Below are 21,366 nucleotides of genomic sequence, written 5' to 3' on the forward strand. Positions count from 1 at the left end.
GTTTATGGCACCACGACATCCTAGAATCACAGTGTCCTATAGGGGACTTCTATAAAAGTCGACATGTTTTGATTAAATGTAAATATATTTAATTTATGTTCCAATCATTTTTTTTTTAAGTAAATTGTCAAAATTAGGACTTTTGTAGACTCTATAACCTAGGCCCTTAAGTAAAGTAAATACTAAAACAATAAGCTTCGTTCTTACTGAAGACTAGCGATATATAAAGTATAATATTATACAGTTATACACAGTTGTTGTTGGAGCAAATCTGGCCAAATTGTAATTATGTACAAACAACAAACGGATTGTAATGCATTTTGTTAGGATAAGAAGTTCGTGGCTTAAGTCTTTCCATTTATATGAAATTATTTTCACTACAAAACTGGCGAAGCAGAACGATCTATTTTCGGTTACTATATTTATAAAGTTATCAAACTAAAGTTCCAAGATAAATAACATATGTACCTACGAAATAATTAAAAAATTCTTGATTTTTGTCTTCAATGAGGTCGAGGATTAGAAGTTCGAAAAGGATTATAAATTATAGTTTGCAAAACTTAACTTTATGTTTTAAAAATGATTTCGGGCGAGCCATTGGGGCCGTATGTCAGCAACGATCATTATCGTCCAAGCAGTCAATCATCTAAAGCTTATCTGCATAGACTAGCGACTTCCCATAGCCCCACAAAACATAGTCCAGCGATGTTAAATCGCACGATCTTGGAGGCCACACCACGCCTCTCACGCGCGCCCATGATGCGAGATAATGCTCTTACCAAAGGCTTCCTTCAATAAGTTTCGTTGGCTGTATGGCATGTAGCGCCATCTTGTTGGAACCAAAGGTCGTCCACATCAATATACTCAAATTCAGGCACAAAAAAATTACTAACCATGGTCCTTTAGCGTTCCCAATTGACTCTAACATTATGGTCGGCTTCATTTTTGAAGGAATATGGACCAATGATTTTAAAAAAACAGCAGCCTTTAATGTACCAAAAATACAGACATAAACGCATCTCAAGGATTGTGGCCCGTTTTTAACAATTTTACAAACCTTTCATAGTCCATTTTGCTTTGAAATTTATATTATAGCCTATCGCAATATTAAAATATATATATAACCATGAAGCATTCCAAATTTATTGACAAATTTCTAACCAAAAATTCAAATTTTATTGACGAGGTTAAAAGCCTAGCTTAATTATTGAGTTCTATTCATCTAAAATCAAACAAAAAAATTTTTAAAAACATTTATTTAAAATACACACGCACATTTTTAACCAACACCATTATACTGCCATATAAACAATAATAAGCCGTACAATTTGTCTATCTCCATTGCAGATCAATTTGAGTGTGAAATCGTGCCTCCTGCCTCAATTGGCGAAATCCCCGAGAAACTATTAACCACATCGGGTATTTATCTGCCAGGTAAGTTTCAATCAACACAATATCCGCTCCAATAAATTCGAGCATTTTATTTACCTGCTTTGCATTTAGCAACAAGCCTTTCCGGTCGCTCTGACTATTTTGCATATTTCTCATTAACACTCCACCCGTACTCGCCCATGAATATTGGATTTTTAAATATTCTAAATTGGACTTTCGCTATAAACTTCCCGCTACTATCGTTCCACTAAACTACTAAACCAAATTTGTTATCAATTTGTTTGCCATTTACGTGCGCGCCGGCGCACACGCTTACACCCGCTGCGCCACGCAAGCGCAAATTGATTTGCATTTCATTTGAACACACCCAACCGCCAGCTACGCATACGCTAAATTGTTTATGCTTGCCACAACATGTTAATCGCCGCAATAGTTGCCACAGTGGCCGCTGCTGTTGATAGTGATCATGTGATGATCACCAGATCACATCACGTCATCTGCCAAGGCAGCGCAGTACTGTCATAACACAAATTCATGAATTTATATGCAGTGGAAGTGAAATTCTTAAACACCTCGGCGACTTTGCCAAATGACGTTAAAGACACTCACTGCTTTTAATCCAACTTTTTCTAAAGCAATTAAGCCCACAGATATATATGTGTGTGTGTTTACAGTAGGCGCTGCTGCCTCATCTGCACATTTTAACACATTAACATTTAATTGACCACCCAATGCGCAAGAAATTGCCTGATCGCAAAGTGGCATGGCTTACAGGTGCCAGGTGCACCGCTTTATGAGTGTGTGTATATACATAACTTGGGCATTTAGAGTAGTAATCATAAGATTGTTGTTGCTGCTGCTGTTATTAGCACACCCATATGAGTTGTTGTGCGGTTGTTTGTCTAGTTGGCGGCTTGCGGTTATTTGGCTGGGTGGTTGATTGTCGAGCCGCCCGTCTGAGTGAACGGCGTGGTAGTATGCTGTCTGGCCGCAATAATTGTGTCAAGTTCATTTGCAGCGTAAATGAAATAAATTTAATTGACATGCAAATTACTTGATGGTCGCAGTTTTGTGTTTTCCCTCAGAGAATTTATTCACATCTCCATTGGTCGACTCGTATTTGAAACTTTTCACTTTTAATAACAAGTGTACTCATCTCTGAGTCTATGCAGTCTAGCGTGACCATTTTAAAGCGCAATCAGTGTATAATATTGTTACATGAAACATGGGCAAAGTGGAAAAAAATGTTTACAAAACTGGAGTTTAAAAAAATAGTTTAAAAATCTGTTTGCAAACAATTAAATTTTGTTGTATCTCGCAATACTTTTGCGAAATCATAAACTGCTACTCTTGCTGACCGATCTTTTGCACCGAGCGCGATGTTCTTTTATTATGAAAATTGAAGTTAGCAGAGATAACGATAACCACCATCAAACCAGGAAAATCTGAAGTATATACCTACATCAGTAGACATTAATTCCACAGTTAGAAGCGCCATTTTAGAGTGACACAACCACACAAGTTCAGTACTCTAACGCTTTCGGATATCTGAATATCAAATTTAACTCAAAATCATAGATTGAAAGCAGTGCAACCAAAGTGTTTCGAACTTGCAAGACAACTTGTAACCGAACTTAGGCTAAACATGCGACCATGGAAGATAGGTATGTCGAAAAGCAGAAAGGGAAGGAATTCGGTTCAAAACAGAGAGCCGACTACTCGGTTGGTTGCATCCCAAGCTACCAGGGATGGTGTTCAACCGTCAATCTTAAAGGTATTTTCTTGTTATGATGGAAAATAAACGAAGCCATATTCACATTCACGGGATAATGTACGTGTGAAAGCTTAAGTACGAACTCAGATTGCTTATCGATCCTTTTCTTCTTCCAATCCTGACTTACTTATTGACAATCAATATTGCAATATATTTAGTATAATAGACCGAACCCCTTATCGTCATCTTCTTTCGACTCCGACTCCTTATTTTTGGCTTCTTTCATCTTTATTACAGAATATTTCTTCGGAAAAACATATTGAGAAACGGCAAGCCTCTTACATGGCCCATAACCAAGATAGAGTGGAATTTCGAATCTAATAGAAATACAAACATAGAATTTAAATGCAAAGAGGCACGTTAGAAAGACAGGAAACATACATATTCTATATCACAACCTGATTAACTTGGCTCTAGATAATGATTTTAGTACAACTTGGTACTCGACATATTTTTAGAAGCGATATTAAATATTATGATTCTTCATGGAATCTTTTATTCATACTGACTTAGTGGAGAATTTATAGTTTAGTTGCGAATATAATTCCCGGTCCATAATATATTTGAAGTGATCAAAACCAAAGGAAAAATGGTCCAATTTAAGTCTTCGGGGCTTTTTATTGAACACAAATATATGACAAACCTCACCGAGGTTATAGTTGTTGTTATTGTTGTTCTAAAGGACTAACATAGTCTCAAAATAATCAAGAATATAATAAGAGTCCCATCTTGTCTGGATGCAAATCTTCATCCATTTTTGTTACATAGATCCGACTATCGATGAAGTGAACCAACCCGTTTATAGTCAATCATCTGCGATTTACTTTACTGAAGCTCCATTTAATTTTATCTCGACAAATTCCATGCAATATTACTATTATTTAATGAATGTTCTTTACTTATAAAATTCATTTTATTATCTCTCTTTAGGCACCACCGATCTAAACGGCCATCCGATTGTCACTGTCGATGCGGAATGCGTATTGGCAGCCGGCCTAAATTGCTACGAAATTGCAACGGTGCTACTCTACTACAGTACGATACCTGAGAGGTGAGTAAATAACAACGCACACCTACAATTCGTGATAAAATGTGTCGAAATGCTAAATGTTTGTCATTACCAAAAGTTATTTGAAAGCAAAGAGACAGCACAACGCAGGGGTAGCAAAATCGATGCCAGGAAAATCTATTGCAATTAATGTGAAACAAAATGTCAGTAAATGGGAAGTAATCATTGCGCAAATCCGTAGGCATTACAACAAACAAAAAAATATTAATATTCGGAAAATTGAGGAAAAACTTTTGCAAAGGTGCAATAAGGCTATTGGAATGATGTGTTGGCTGACAAAACCTGCGCATGCGCACGCAAAATGCATGTTCGCAGCTGCGTGGCGCCAATAATTTTGTCGAACAACAATAAGAAAACTTAAAACGAGTAGCAACAATACTTGAATCGAAAATGGGAAAATAATTAAAGAAATTATTGGCAAAACTCTTAGCACTACATAAAGTTCAAAATTATTGGCTACCGCAGTTTGCAATTACAATTTCGACGAAATGCACGACAAGGAAGTCAAGCGAACGCATTTTACTAACCAAACAAGCAGTGTTGCATGCCACAAACTATGCTTTTTATAACGTTAGGTTGGCTCTAAGTAGGCAAACATGCATGTATATATATGTGTGTGTATGTGTGCGCACTTATTGCGAAATTTGTGCGCCTTTGGGAAAAATTCAAATCAAATGAAATCAACACGCGTTCAATCGCAAATAGCTGATTGGATACGCACGCCACATTGCAAGCTGCCGCCACAAAGTTCCACAACAACAAAGTAGACACACACACATACGCGCGCACAAGTGAGGCTAGTTAGGTTGCTGCAGCTTTCTTTCCGCTTATCAGCAACGCCGCATCGTGTTGTAGCGTTCCCTTGGCCGTTGCCGCCAGCGCATTTGTGTCCAGCCACCCAGCCATGCGAACGCATGCAGCAATTCGGATCGTTTGCGCACTTTGACTGTTTGTAATTTCACACTCACGTCTGTGTATTTAGTATTGCCGCGAAATTTACAATACCGTGCAATATTTTCCGATTTCAATTGCTTTGTTTGTTCGCCTGCCGTACGTAAGCTCCAAAGCTTGTGGCATGCAGCATGTGGCAAGTATGCATGTTGTTTATTTTATGTGTGTGGCAAAGTTAATTTTATGACTGCATTTTTTGACGTCAACAACAACGTCTCTCTATTGACAACAATCGCTGTGCTGCTAAGCTGCCGCGCTGCTTGCTACGCACAGTTGTTTAAATATTGACGCGCATGCGCAGGCCCAAATTTGCATTTCCAATAGACGCCTATTGGCGTGCCAACAACATGTACTCCTATGCAACATATATGTTTGTATGTGTCTTCTATGTTAGTGGGAGGGGCTGCGGTACTTCGTGCGGTGGTTACTGTAGCTATTGGCCGACAGTTATTTGTGAGGACTTCTTAATGTCAAGCGTTTATTTACTCAGACTACTACTGCCGGACATAGACTCGGTGTAGCGAAATTCATGACATACCCGAAGAATTGGTACAGTAAGCGGTTTTGAGAGAAAAATAATTAAATTGGTAAACTTTTTTATAAATTTTCCCTCCAAAAACTCTTCATTAAACAATCTGTTCATCAGTGCTGATTCATTTGTAGGTATGTATATATTTACTGTCAATGTGTCATTATATGAAACTCAGAATCATCGGCCTGACTCTCAAGTAGTTTTAGATCCAAATAATTGTGAGTAAGTGCCTCTTATTTTTTGAGTCTTATCATCAGAGAGAGCTGATGTAATCTTTCTAAACTTTAGCCTACTCTATAAATTTTCGCTATATTTCATAAAGCGACATTACATGCGGTAAACACAATATTTCATTCTACAACATAACGTAACACAACGTAACATAGCATAATAATGAATAACATAGCATAACATAACATAGCATTACATAACACAACACGACATGACATAACATAGCATAGCATGACATTTCACAATATAACATAGCTTAACATAAAATAACATAACATAACTTTACATAACATAACTTTACATAACATAACATACCTTAACATAACAGTACATAACACAACACGAAATGACATAACATAACATATTATTGCACAACAAACCATAACATTACATAACATAGTATAGTATTACATTTCACAATATAACCTCGCTAAACATAACATATCACAGCACATCACAACATAATACAATACAAAATTAACCATAATGAGGCCCAAGAGAAAGCACTCCAATATCTAAGCGTGCATTACATAACAAAAAAATATCAATTTATAATATTATGCAACAAAAGGCTATAAATCGCAGCACAACATAGGTTATGTTAATAGCTTAAACTAAATAAACCACTATATATCAAGGGAATATTTTGAAACCCTCACAAATCTGCTTAGATAACTAGATTAGGTTAAAAGGCCGATACTGTTGCAATTCCCAACAGAGATCTCACTTGAACAGCCTAGAACGCCGGTCGATTATATTACCACATACTCCCAAATTATGATCATATGGCTGAGCTGGCTTAGAAATACAATGTTCTTAACAGTTAGAAATGTTGTCGAAACCCGCAAAAATTGTACCGCAATTAACCACTGTGCCACAAACGATACTACTTGATGTGCCCATTTCCCACTTTGTATACAGCAATATTTGTAAACCCCCTCCTTACCTCTCAAGCCTACTCACAAACGACTACTTGTTGTCACTTTAAGTTCTAAATGTTGACAAGAAGTTGCCAATTATTATTTGCATTTGGTTGCAACGACATGAGGCCGCAGTTGTTGAAGATGCTAATAGAAGCATTCGATGTCAAACAGAGATGATTGAGTGGAGGCAACTGTGCGAGTGTCAAGACAAATATAACGGTACACAAGTGTCTAACGCTAACTAATTGCAACTGACTTATGTTGCACATTAGTATTTCACGCAGCGCACAGAATACACACAAACACACACATGCACACATACATATACACATCTAACTGCAAATATTCTTGGAAATAGTTGAATAAGTTTCTACAAAACGCTTTTCGCTGACCCGCACAAGCCGCGGTCAATAAATCACATGCTCACAAGCAATCCCCAAAAATATTTTCACTCCAAAAGAGCAACAAAATAAACCGACTTAGAAACGTTTCGAGTAATAAAAATTCAATTTGCGGTGAGAAAATCTTGAAAATGTAGAACTATCCCCGGGACACACATAAAGCAGACAGTCTGCCAGCCGGACAAGCAATTGGCAGCCGATCAGCGGCACCTACAAATATCGCATGCCCCCGCCCGCCTGCCTATCCACTCACCATGCTGTTAGCATGCCACACTGGCACAGTTTCAAGCCAAATGTGTGGCGGATGCAGGTCAGCGCGCTTTTTCCTAGGCAGACAGCTACAAGCACAGCTTCTTTTTTCTACTTCCCTATGGCAGCACTTCTCGGCAATCAATTTGTTTGCATATAAAAGGTGACTTAAGAACCGCGAAAAGAGAGCACAGCAAAAAAGGATCAGCAACTACGATCGTCATCATTCATGGCCCGCACTGCCCTATGCCACAGATATGTGCGCTCGCAGCATACCTGCATAAAACCATAAAATTAACGTGTCACGAAACTGTCAAAAAAAAAAGCATTCTTATTCAGTCTGAAGTCGGACAGTCAGACCAGCGGCGACGGCAGCAGCAGCGCTACAACGGACAACGTGTCCGCCTTGGCCTATTCGTTCTGTCCGCTCTGTCCGTGCTGGTGCTGCCTGCCTGACTGACTGTCCAACTGCATTTAAATTAAGTTTGAAAGAACAAAGTTAAAAGCCGCCAACACCAACCTACAGCCCCAACCCTCAACACCCCGCACCGCATACACAATACAGAATGGTTTGTACGAGCGCAAGCCCAACGGCTGGCGAATATTACTGAATGACGTGCCAGACCTGACTTAGAATGCGTATACATATATATTATATATATTATATATATGCTAACTTAAACATACAGACAGCGGGTGAAGTGTGCATAAAGTCCCTATTATTTTGATAACTGATGGTTGATCCTGTCGTTCAAATTAAAATGGCCCTAAGTGAAATTCGTACGAATGTTGTAGCAACAATAGTGCGGCGTTGAAAATTCTTTGGAATGAAGGCAAGAGAAGTTTTGTGGCATGACAGCCCTACTTCGTTGTCTAGTTCTAACTCCTTCCCTTATACAATATTTTAAAAATTGACATAAATTAATATTAGAGGAATATTTAAAATATATGTTTATTAAAGATCATGTATTTGTTTAACGAACTATTAATTTATTCTGATCTATTTTGACTCCTCTTTTTATCTTTATTTGATAAAATTAACAAATTAATAACAACAATTAAGTAGTCGAAAATTGTATTTTATTTAGAAAAATCCTAAGGTTCGTAAACTTAAACTCAGATTGTTTAAGTTAGTGCCAAATACACCAGGCATCATCAAATAATCTCTTTAATACATACATAAATATTTCTAAAGTCTTGAAGATCTTCTAGAGTCCCATTGACTAAATGAAAATTTAAGAAAAATTAAAATGTGGCTGACTATTCCTGAAACGTTTGGAAAAGATTCAATGATTAAGACAATTCGGATTTAGAAACTGGCAAATACATTTTCGCTGCATATCTGTCTTTCTCGAAAAACCAAAGTCAGGCGAGACGAACATATGTATAGTTGACGATTCTTAAAATAACAAGGAGAAAATTTAACACCAAAGCTATAATACCCTTCACAGGTGCATTTCATTTCATTAAAAGATCTTTATTTTAATTTTTATCAATCAGTTTGTTCAAGTTTGTGTAGCAGCTATATTCTATAGTGGTTCGATATCGGCGGTTCCGATAAATGCGTAGGTTTTTGGGGAAAGAAGGGAGGGTTCTAAATTTCAGAGTGATATCTTAAACACCGAGAAACTAGTCGACGGACAAACAGACGGACATGGCTAAATCAACTCAGCTGATCGTCTCGCTGATCATTTATAATTATAGAGTCTTCAGAGTTTAATTCTGGGCGTTACATACTTTGCGGTTTTAGAAGTGAATTTTTCTAACCTCAAATAAAGATGTTTTGTTGAAGTATGAAGTAATTATTCTTTGACTATAAACATATATCTTTAAATATTTAAGCTGATTTCACCGATAAATTGGCCCCTAGAAACTAGCTTTAATACAAACATCAAAAAACAACGAAAATTTTAGATTTTTATTTTTATAAAAAATATATACGAATTCTTCATGCAGCGCACTAAATATTTTAATTTCCTCGCCATTGGCCGATTATATGGCAACAAAAGTGACGCGTTGATTGGCATTTGCTGAATAACGATATCATTATCCCCGACGTCATCTTTCAACAATATCGCCAACATAATCCCCCTATCATTGTCAACATCAACTTAGCCATTAGCCACGGTTGTCATGTAATTCAAGCGGCACAAGAATTCTCAAGCTGCTAACTCCACAGTCAAGTCCTTTATCAAGCGCTGGCAGTCAAGTTGCCGAAACCCAACGGGTCGCGCCGACAACATGGCTGAATGGTTTCTTAGTAGGCATTATGGCATATAGAATTTTAAAGTAAATTTGCATGCCACTTCCACAGAATATGTACCTGTAGGTGCCTATAAATAGGTGTATACATGTGTGCAAGCACATGTATTGCTCTCGAAATCTGTGGCGGCGGCGTGACTATCGCGATTGTGCTAAATGCTTCAATAATTTCGCAAGTTACTGCAGACGAATACTCTTTATGGATATGGATGTATGTACGTTCACGTCTGTTAAGAAATAGTTTCTAGAATATCAGCCTAAGGCTACGATACCTCGGATTTTGCTGCTCTTTAACTATTTTTAAACCTTTCAGCGGTGCATGAAGGGAAATTAAATTATCGCAGCTCACATCTTGACCTCATTTGCAAAGTCAATGCTGGTTGGTAGTTATTATACCCAAGCATGTTATATGGTACTAGGGTATTTTGAAAGTGTGCTTATAACGGTAGTTTGTGCAAACATATAGGATGTATATAGAAATATTGTAGATAAGATCTTGAAGCATAATGAACGAATTTTGGTGCTTAGTAACTGAAAATAGACTTAAGAAATCTTTGGTTTCAGTGCCATTATTCACGCCTGTACGTCCAAGCCACTCTTTTTGAGAACCCAATTCTTTAATAATTGTTGTCAGTTGTGTAGTAGTAGTCAGAAGATGACCTTAGAACCGATATGTGACAATAGTACATTTATGTGGTGGTATGCTGTGGAATACCGTTTAATTATTTAGACCAATCCAGAAACCACGTAATCATAATTTCATGTCATAACGATACTTTTCATAAGGCAAAAAATCCGATCTTTAAATGACTATTGACTCAAATTTAACAAAAATTATCCTGGTGAACAAACCAACTAATTTACACTTCACATCTTCCTTTTTTTTTTGTAAATCTAACTGTAAAAGAAAATAAATATCAGCACATAAACATCAGACATTTTATCATATATATATACGTACATATATCTACATAGAAAAAAAAGAAAAAAAAGATAAGCTTGTTTCCTAATAGAAGAAAGCACAAAATACTCGAAAAAGTTTGATATAAAGTTCGCCGGGTCAGCTTGTTTAGAATTAAAATGTGCTTGGAGAAAACTTACCTAACTTTAAAGAATTTAGCTGAAGTACTTGACATAATTTCCAATAATATAAAATTTGGCTTTTGCTACTTTGGCTTATATTACAATATACATATATGGTAAGAGAACAGTGTTAGCAAATAACCGGTCTTCAACCATATAACGGTAATTTTCCAAAATTCAAACCAAAATCAGATATTTTATATAGCAAAAAATTTAGAATGAGAAATCGAAATACAAATGCTCTTAAAGACACATAAAAATCCGCTTCATTAGAATTCAGCCGCACCTTACATACAAATTTAAATTTTACCATTCTTTTACCCGGACAAAGATGGTTTTATTGCTCTGCAAAGATGTTGACATTGATTAAGTGCTTAGATGTAGCGCATTGACTTGTTCAATGAGCCGAACGAATATGTTAAAGTGAAACCCTTTTAGAGCCCTTGGATGCGTCGTTAAATAAAAATTAAGATAATAATAAAGCGCTTAAATTCTTACGCCTTATAGTCTATCTAAATATCTAAACATGTATGCGCTTAAATCACATGAAAATCACTAGTGTTATGCCAACAAAAAAATATAAAAAATATGTAAAAATCCATAAAATGATCTTCATTAAAAATAACAAATTCGATAGCCTACAGCTTTTTATCCAGCACCATTTAGTTGGCCAGTCGACAGCACATAGCTCCACCCAAAGCTAATACCTTTTAATTGCCAATCAGTACACTTTCGTTGTCGGCGAGCAGCTGTTAACTGTTACAGAGGTGACGCCACAAGCGTAGCATCGCCAACATTGACGCCAACACCTTGGACGCAACAAGAATTTCACAAGCCAGCACTTGACTTGCGCACCAAACGTTAGACGTTAGAGTATGGCGTGAGTGCGCAAGCGCTCAAGTCGCTTCATAGAAGATAGATAAAATATTTTACAACTCTTTTGATCAGGCGTCTGGTTCCCTGCATTTTTATACTCCCTTAAAAACTGTAAACAGCTTGTTAAGAAGCTGTTACACAACTAAGTAAGTGCGATTTTAAGACGCTTTGCTACATTAAATAGCAAAAGGCTTACGACTTCCTTATAACTGAGGGTTCTTTATGGTAGGTAATATTTTAGAAACGGGAAGCTTTACGCAGCTGCTCCCACCATTAATTGCTGCAACAACTTTCAATTAAAAATTTTAGTATCGTCAAGTATCAGTTATTAACAGTCACTCCGAGGCACTTATGTAGATATGTTCTATTTAATTCCATCTAAAGTTCTTTCTTTTTGCTTTTATTTTGTGCTTGTCTCCCACTGGTGAAAAGTGAAATTTTATTGGTCTTAAAATGTCTGTGTCTAATTAAGCACAGCTCTGCCACTTTGTCTTTCATACTGATGATACTCCACACTGCGCTATAAAATTCTTAACGATCATTACGGTGTCTACATACAAATTTTAGGAATGATTACAATCTTTTTGGTGTGACTTTTCTAAATTATATTTTGTTCTTGCCTTTTCTTTTTTTTTTGCCCCTTTTGTGTGCTTTCGATTAAATGTCGGAAAAAGTGATTTTTGGTTTTGTTGAAATTTTTATCAAGTTTTAATCAAACTCAATATTAGCTTTCAGAAATTTTCTGTTATTTTAAAAATCACCCTTAAATGAGAGTGTGATTTATAAAAATAAATCATTTAAGTTTGTTGACTTTTTACTTAGGTGATCTTTTATAATACCTTTCTAAAATTTCATTTGTAGGCATATAACCTTGAACCTTCAGCTCCACAGTCTGCCCTATGGTTTCAGCCCTTATTCAGCTAATGAAAATTATAGCTGAATAAATTGTATGTATTTAGCACTATATTCAGCTACTATTACCTTAAGGTGAATACCGAATTCCAAGACAGCACTTGGATAAGGGAGCGACTTTTCATTCAATAATCTCACCGATCATGATGTTCAGAACGTCTCTCTCGTATATAATAGAAAGGTATATCAGCGCCTCTACAGTCACAGCTTTTATAACTTTTGTTTGCTCAGTCACACGTCAGACCTCTTTCAGTCCTTAAGACTAGACTTTCCTTTCTATAGAACATTCTCCAACACTTCCGGCCTATCAAAAATAGCATAGAACAAGCGAAATACTTGCCTTCCAAAAATAATATCAATGTATTCATTAACAGTCAAGACACAAAAACATTCTTAAAGAATGACTAAATACATAACCTTTCAACAACTTTTTATGTTGCTATTGCTGTTTGTGCGCCAAATCCACTATCTCCTAAATTATGGAGTCTTAGCGATTCATGTTAATGGGTGCGCTTGTCTGAGATCTTTATTTCGAAATTCCAACAACTTTACAAAAACCGTTTAAACAAGTATTATTGCGCACACGATTACACACACACACTCGTATTTACAAATGCACATAGCACAGATTCCCCTGCAAATCTGATTGGGCAAATATATGCAACGAGTAGCTGGCAGGCAAATTATGACAAATACACGCGACATTAACCCAAACTACTACAACAGCATGCACGCACACACACACACGGACATACATTTGTAGCGCTTATTAAATGTGTGACCCCAAGCTGCGCGAACAGCGATCTTCGCAACAAGCGACAATAATTCAAACAGCACTCATCCAAATAACAAAAATTAATAACGCGAAGTCAGTAAGGTGGGGCTGAATTCGAGCGCTGCCGAGCTTTATGTTCTGAGACCTTCATCTAGAATTATATACCTTGACATCACTAGACAATCACTAGTGGAGTAAACACACGCTTTTAAGTTAGCCAGATCGGACCAAAATAGAACATTAAAATTAGATAAAACGTATTTCCACTCAGGAATATGACAAGAGAGTCATGAGAGTTTACCACTTGTAGCACTTTAAGCAGAGACATCTCTGAGATATGTTAAAACAAAAACATGGACCACACTAAAAAGTTTAACATGAAATATGTATATACAGACTCACAGCGACACCCACACGTCCTTGGAAAACAGCAAAATACTTTTGAATGCCAATAAATAAGGTAGACTAGAGCAGTTTCATGGATAAAACAACTTGGTTTAGACATAGTACTCAAATAGTGTGTTTCTTGGGTCTGAAGACCTGTATTTAAGTCAATGTGCCCTGGGTCACTAAGGAATAAATAAATTTTTCCCTAAAATAGATCTCTTTGTAGGATCAGCTACAAGCAATTAAGAGATGAAATAAAAATTTTATAATACTCAAGACGCACACCACAATTATGGTAAAAAACCTGGCTAAAAACTAAGATATACTAATATCTGTAGTCAACGCCAACTTAATATGCATTAGTTGGTTTCTCAAGATTTCTAAGCTCATTTGAATGGACTCAGCAGCGTTCACAAAAAGCAAAATCACAAAACCACTGCATATTAACAACAACAACTTACAAAAACTAAAACTCCAGCAAAACTCAAAGTGCTAAGTCACTCAACCAATGACAGCAAATTACACGAAACTCTACTATTACAACAACAACAAAAGCGAAACCCATCACATCAGTGAGAGACAACAAGAAATGCGTAGGTTGATCTGAAGAAGCGCTGCGCCTCTAGTCTCGCCGCATGCACCTTCAAATCGTATGCCCCCCGTGTGTGCGTGAGTGTGTTTGGCTGAAGAGTCGCGAATGTCGTTGACTATGTTGTTGCCAACATTGACAGACAAAGTAGTCGCTGATAATACTGACCACATGCGGCGTCATTTCAATTAAATGGCGAGCGTGTTGTAAGCTGCGACAAGCGGCTTACCTCGCACCTTGGGCGTTCGGCTTGGCATTGCCTCGGGTTATTCTACATCTAGAATTTATTTTCATGCATTTATTTATCGTTGCTGTTTGTGCCACAAATGAGCGATAATAAATAAATGATTGTGTTCGATTGCTATAACAGCAACAATATTCAGACGATCACCGGTGTGGAGCTGAGTTAATGGTGAATGCAATTTTCGTTGACAAGAAAAAAATTTAATAATAAAGATATTTTCTGTGTCAGGGTTCAGTTTGTAAATTGAGCGAGCCGGCTACGAATGCGTAAATAGTTTTAAGTTTTTCTAAAATAAATGTACCATGTAGGGACGGTACCACCATAAGGCAATAATTTGACTTCCACTTACTAAGATCATCAGCAAGGACCCCCATTTATCAGAAGAGCCTACTTTACGGAGCGTATCCAGATGCTTACAAGCTTTATATCTGTCAACTCGGCAGCTTCTTCGAGATTTATGTTGGGAAATAAACCCTAACCAGAAGCTTACACTTGTTCCTTGACATTAAATCTATCATTAAGGCTTTAACAGTGATAGGGAGAGCCAACCGTATGTTTCGGATAAGTGCAAATGTCATAGGCCAGGCTTAATTGCAATACGAAGACCGTAACTAATAAGATTCGGTCGGGTTTACGGTCTAATGCTATAGTGATCAGAAGAGCAGCTAATTTGAGAGAACAAAACGTATGCTAGATTTGACATTTATATCTCAAAAACTGGGGGACTAGTTCGAGTATATTATAGAAAGACAGATTGACATGGCTAAATCAACTCAACTCGTCATGCTGATCTTATATATGTATGAGTATATATTTTTTATAGATTATCCGAAGTTTCCTTTTGGGCAACTTGAACACGCTATTCAAATTAAAGTTTCCAGAATAATCTCTAGTTCGGAATAACACAACATTACTTGATCATTCCTGAGTCTCCGCGCTCAAATTATTTAACCAGTACACCAGAATGAATACTCGCCACTGTTCTTCTCTAAACTGAAGTAATAGCGCACTCACTTCTCTTCAACGTGAAAATTTTCCTACAGGGTTATACCTTGTCAGTGTATTCATAAATGCATTTGTCTGTCTATTAACGAGTTTATCCACAGATCGGCTAATGATCGATCATTTATCTACAATAGTTCTCAGAGCTTAGAGCATGATATGAACGCACGCATACACACGCACACGCAGATAATATCAGTTTGCTGCAGCTGGTAAAAATCTCGAGTACAAAACGTGTACATATGTCTCTCTAACGAGTTTCAATATTTATCTGCATCGCCTCCATGCAATTCATTCGCTTTTTTTCTGATCAGTCACGCATTTTGCTAAAATATTTGTTGTTTTCATTTTCAATTTCAATTTGCAGAACTTTAACTGTGAATGCTAATGACCGTACCACAACGCAGCAGCAGCAGCAACAACCTTCAATGCAAAAACAACAAATCCAACACAGCCACGAAGAGTCGCAAGCAGAACCAGCATTCATCAACCGTCCGTCGACACCGAAAATGGCCAGCGCAGCGACGTTGGCATCTGGCAACTCCACAAGTGTGTCAGTCACCTCAAATGTCCCAACAGCCACAGTCGCCGCTGCTAAATCACCCGCCCATGCGATTTCTGACAGCAGCAACGCCACCAACAGCAACGACAGCGGCAACAGTGGCAGCCACGGTGCTGCAACACCAACGTTCACCATTCTAATTGCCATCGAAAAGTCGGGCCAAATGTGCGTAATCGACTTAATTTGCCAAAGTCTGCGTCTACTGACAAGGCAAATTGCGTATTGCGAAATTCTTGCCGTTTGCCTCGAACACAACTTACTACTGGAACAACAACAACAATCACAACAGCAGCAGTTCTCAGCATTTGGCAATAATACGGCTGTCAGCAGTTGCGCTAATGGCGAGAATAACGAAAGTGGCATTAAGGTGAGTTGCACCCACACACATTAACAAAACTGAAAACAGTTAAATAACAACTACAACAAAATAAAAAACAAAAAATTGTACTTTGGCCACATTACATAGGCTTGTAAGTGTCGGACCAAAATGTATGGACAATTTTTTGATTTTCCATATTTTTATGGGAATTTATTTGGGAGCCCCAAAATTTTTATTCAACTAAACTAAGATTTATGACATTCAGAAAACTTGTACCGCTATTACCAAACTGTACTGCCTTTAATACGATCCTAAGATTTTTAAAAAGGGCACCTTTTATTAGGAATTTAATTCAACAAAACCGATCTTATATACTTTTGTTGTTAGTCCGAGTTATACACGTTGTACCTAGAACGCCAAAGAGGAGATGAAGGGCGAGAACCAAAACCTTTAGTGATACCGATTACCAATTTGCAGTCGGCACATTTCTCGGTTCTGCTTAGGATTCACTCCACACCCACAGCCCAATTCTAGATTTTCCTATCACTTCAACTCTTAGTTGGATACGTTTTTTAGGAGTCAAATGATAACCTACAGTCTCTCAACCTTGTCAAAACAATACTTTCACTACATATAACAACAAACACTAACTTGTCGCCTCACAGCTGGTCTTACCAAATTTGTCACTCACATTTCTATTCTATAAAATGCGATAAAGGGTTTTAAGTGCAAATGAACATTTTCGAAAATTGGCATTAAAACCGAAAATAGTTCCCAAAATAAATCAGTTGTGAACTGCTGAACTTTGTGTGAACCTCCTTCAGAGGCCAGGCAAAGCAGCGAAAAACAAACAACTCACCACCCGGCGAAACTGTAGTTACTTGTTAAATAAAATGAGGTAAATGTCTTGATGTCGATTCGCTAACAATTGAATGAGTAGCAATGAGTAGTAAATAACAAGGTATTGAAAGCACCACAATAACAAATAAACAATTGTAGATAGAAACAATGTAGACTCCGGCTTGGACCCACAAAGTAGGAAGGTAAAAACTGTAGCTCATAGCAAGAAGAAAAAACGCTCGCGAACAAATGATTAACATCTGAGCACGCGGTTAACGCCCCGACATAACACCCAATTAACCCGATTTTTAACAAGAACTACCACAATAATAGCAACAAAAAGATTGGCAAAGAGTAAACACATATACAAAGCGACACGAGCAAAGCGACAAACCGACAAACGGACAAACAGATGTGCAAATAGAGAAATATGTAGGCAAAAGAAGAGAGGACGGAGCAAAACGACGGACCGACCCAATGATTGAATGTAAAAATAACAACAAAAGCAACAACTATTAAAATCGTAACTAACAACACACGTTTCTTGGATTTCCTCTTTCTCCCCCTTATGAACAGGAGCAGCAACAGCAAGCAGCAGCGACACAACAAAAACAACATTCGTTGAAATTCATTAGCGTCAATGAAGTCACGACAAGTGTTGCACCATCGCAAATACCGTACGGCAAATTGCAAGGTTTGCATCATCACGACGCACGGAAGTGGCGCGAATTCTTCGTCGCACTGGAACCCTTTCAACGGCAATGCGCCACGGCGGGCCAACGGCTAGTGGCCGCCATGAGTGACATACGCTCCGCCGACCTACAGGGTTTACCCACACGTCGCCAATTGTATGCGCAACATCGCGCGCTAAGTCGCGCGCTTATGGATTCTGAATTACATAATTTGCGCAAGCGTGGCGCTTTACAGCTAGCGCGTTTGCAGGAGCTGGCCAAATCGTTCGCGCTGGTTGCAGCAACGACAACTGACGCTGGCGAAAATAGCCATAATCATAATGGCAACATTTATGGCAGCAGCTCTGGAGCCGGAGGTGCAGGCAACAACAATCGCCACAGCAGCAGCAACAAGCTATTGTCCACCATTTCATCCATCAACCATCTCGGCTTTGGTGGCAGTTATAGCTTTAGCATGATACATCAACAGCAGCAACAACAGACGTCACAAAATCGCCCCGCTGCGTTAAAGTACAGCTCAATGACGTCATGCGATGCCATCAGGCGACCAACAGTAGCGGCCAACGCGACGGTAGTTAATAATGCTGTTGCAGTAGATGACTGTAGTGCAGCAGGCAACGCGAATGTTGCAATTAGACTGCACAAAGTGACATTACTATTCAATGAGGTCGATCGCGCAGCCAAGCGGCTGGAGCAGCTCACGGAGCAGCGTCGTGAGCGCTTGCGTGAATTGACGCGTCAGCGAGCGCTGGAGGATGAAATTAACGAGGTAAGTGTGACTGATAAAGTTTGTGGGAGAAAGTGTTAGAGAAAAGTTTGTTGATTTTTTTCTTTTTGTGATGTAAGCCGAAAGCTATTTTGAACGATGATAATATAGGAGGATTTGAAAAACTATTATTCTCAACTTAAGTGGCTTTGGCTAATATCGTAAATTTCGCGATACTTTCAAAGGACTCATTGAATATGAAAATTATTGGATCCCGTGAAAAACCGTACATATTTCACTTTTTTATCCATCTTAGAGAAGATTATATATAATTTTATGAGAAGTGACTGCGTTCTACTTAATATTCAACATGTTTTGCGTATACTTTGGATTTCAATTCTCGGTAGATTACTTATTGTAATATATAAATTGATTATATGTCGGGATCTACCCTAAAGTATATCAGTGTGACGAACTGAATCAATTTAGATATGTCCCTGAAATTTTGCACACATCCTTCTTGCTCAAATAAGCTACTTATTTGCCGATAACCACCAAATCGGAGCACTATAGGATATAGCTGTTCTACAAACTGACCGATAAAATTCAAATTCTTGTATGGAAACCTTTTCTATTAGACAAAGTATCCTCACAAAATGTCGCATAAAATATTTTTCATTGCAACGCTTTAATCTCCGGAAAAATTGTTTACATCGAACTACTACAAGTACATTATATATGGTAGCTACCCTACAAACTACCGATCAAAATCAAAATAAAGACCTTTTCATACCCTTTTATGGTATAAGATGTGCACCTGTGAAAGGTATATAGCTTCGATGCAGCCGAAGTTAACGTTTTTACTTGTTTTTATATACAGACTATCGGTTATGTACCTGAATTTATCTTATTTCAGAAAATAAATAAGAAATCGGTAACTTTGTAGAGTAAAACCACTGCGCCATCAGTCTCTTGAAGATTAAAATAAATATAATATGTCAGTCTCCCTGGTCGGACACCGTGAGTAATATAAATTTTTAAGCTTTCTGCATTAAGATTATAAAAAGTAGTAGATAAGTGGGTGAATACTTTCATTAGTTTTTTCTAAGAAGTAAGTGCTTTTAACTTAATCTTTTGCAGAGAGCCAACTTCTCTCTTGATAACAACCTATGTTCGATATCAAATCGAAAGCTTACGAGATTCAAGAAATGCATGATTTTTGAACAGCATATTCTTTTCAGCTTGATCTTTGGATTTTAACTCGCTGAATTAAATGGTAATCATTCTAAACCGCATACAGCTTATCCTTTCCTAACTTAAGGCCAAAATTTGCTTTGGAGTTTATTGATAAAATTCTAAAAGCTGTACTTCAACGGGTTCTAGACCTCCCTTTCTTTGTGTCTCTTTTGATCTTTGTTTTCAATGGGACGTTGAATGTTTAAATAGTCTTCAAAGCGCCCTCTGCGGTCAGTGATTCAAGCACCGCAATGTATTTGTATCAAATTGTTTTCTCGTCGATTTGTAATACCATTCTCTAGAAAAAATTATTGTTTTAAGCAAATGCGCTCTCTAACACAATCTTCTTCAATTTACCGTAATTGAATACCGACGCATTCGTACAAAATATTATTCAGCAATCGAAAGATTGTCTAGTGCCAACAATGAGATTAGGTTAACAAGGGCTAAAACCAACAAATGAAATACCAACCGAAATATAATTTGCAGTTTAACATATTTAATAAATGATGTACACCAAAGCACCGAAGCATCGCAATAAAAATTAATGAAAATCCGGGGGGAAATTGTGTGACTGAAAGATATTGCACAAGCCTTTGTAATCTTCACAACAAATATGACATAGTCTGTTGTAATGAGTGCTGTTGTTGTTGTTGTATATTTACACGTAAGCTGAGACACGCTCCTCTTTCTCACCACAGAATCGGCTTTGTCGCCTCTTTTCTTTTTGTCACTTGACACTCTTTGACTTTTCAACTCTTGCCCATTAGTGATTACCTGTGGACATAGCTAGTACTCATACACATACACACTTGCATGCCTACACACAAACCAACAGCAATAAGCGATTGTGTATTTCGGTTTTGGTTCATCGTTGCAAAACGAAGTGGTAACTGAGCGCCTTAAGCAAATACGCGCTGCACGATTTATCAATTTGTTAGCCGTGAGTTTGCCTGTTCCGAAGTCAAAATACGAAAATTAACTGTAATGCTGCTACAACGGTACATTATGTTTGTTGTTTGTTTCGTGTTTGGTTTTGCTCAGGCCTTAAAGCTACGATATGATGATTATGAAATTGCATCTTCGATTAATCAAAAATTTCGAAGGAGTCGACACACACACACACACATTCATATATGACTGCACACAATACAGCTAATGTATGTAATTTCGCATATTAATGCGCATGGGTGTTATGAAAATGTCGCTGCAAGGCGAGTTGAACGACCCGGCGACCGTTGATAAGAAACATTTCGGTTTTTTAATATTTTACAGTTATGTGCTAAGTATCAGCACTTAGAATGTGCTTTAGCTGCTTGCAACTATTCTGATACAATTTCTAACACTTCTGTCATTTGA

At 37.6% G+C, this 21,366-nt stretch overlaps 1 protein-coding gene across 3 annotated transcripts in view; it reads left to right on the forward strand.

Annotated features, from left to right (window-relative positions):
* Pura (Puratrophin-1-like) overlaps positions 1-21,366 on the forward strand; it is a 171,605-nt gene that overhangs the window by 106,177 nt on the left and 44,062 nt on the right. For all 3 annotated transcript variants that reach the window (XM_070112166.1, XM_070112167.1, XM_070112168.1), the window contains 4 exons: positions 1,348-1,434; positions 4,097-4,217; positions 16,020-16,581; positions 17,950-18,834. In XM_070112166.1, coding sequence (XP_069968267.1) covers positions 1,348-1,434; positions 4,097-4,217; positions 16,020-16,581; positions 17,950-18,834 — 1,655 coding nt within the window. The remainder of the gene's footprint in view (positions 1-1,347; positions 1,435-4,096; positions 4,218-16,019; positions 16,582-17,949; positions 18,835-21,366) is intronic.

This window comes from Bactrocera oleae, chromosome 6, assembly GCF_042242935.1.
Source record: "Bactrocera oleae isolate idBacOlea1 chromosome 6, idBacOlea1, whole genome shotgun sequence".
NCBI lineage: Eukaryota > Metazoa > Arthropoda > Insecta > Diptera > Tephritidae > Bactrocera > Bactrocera oleae.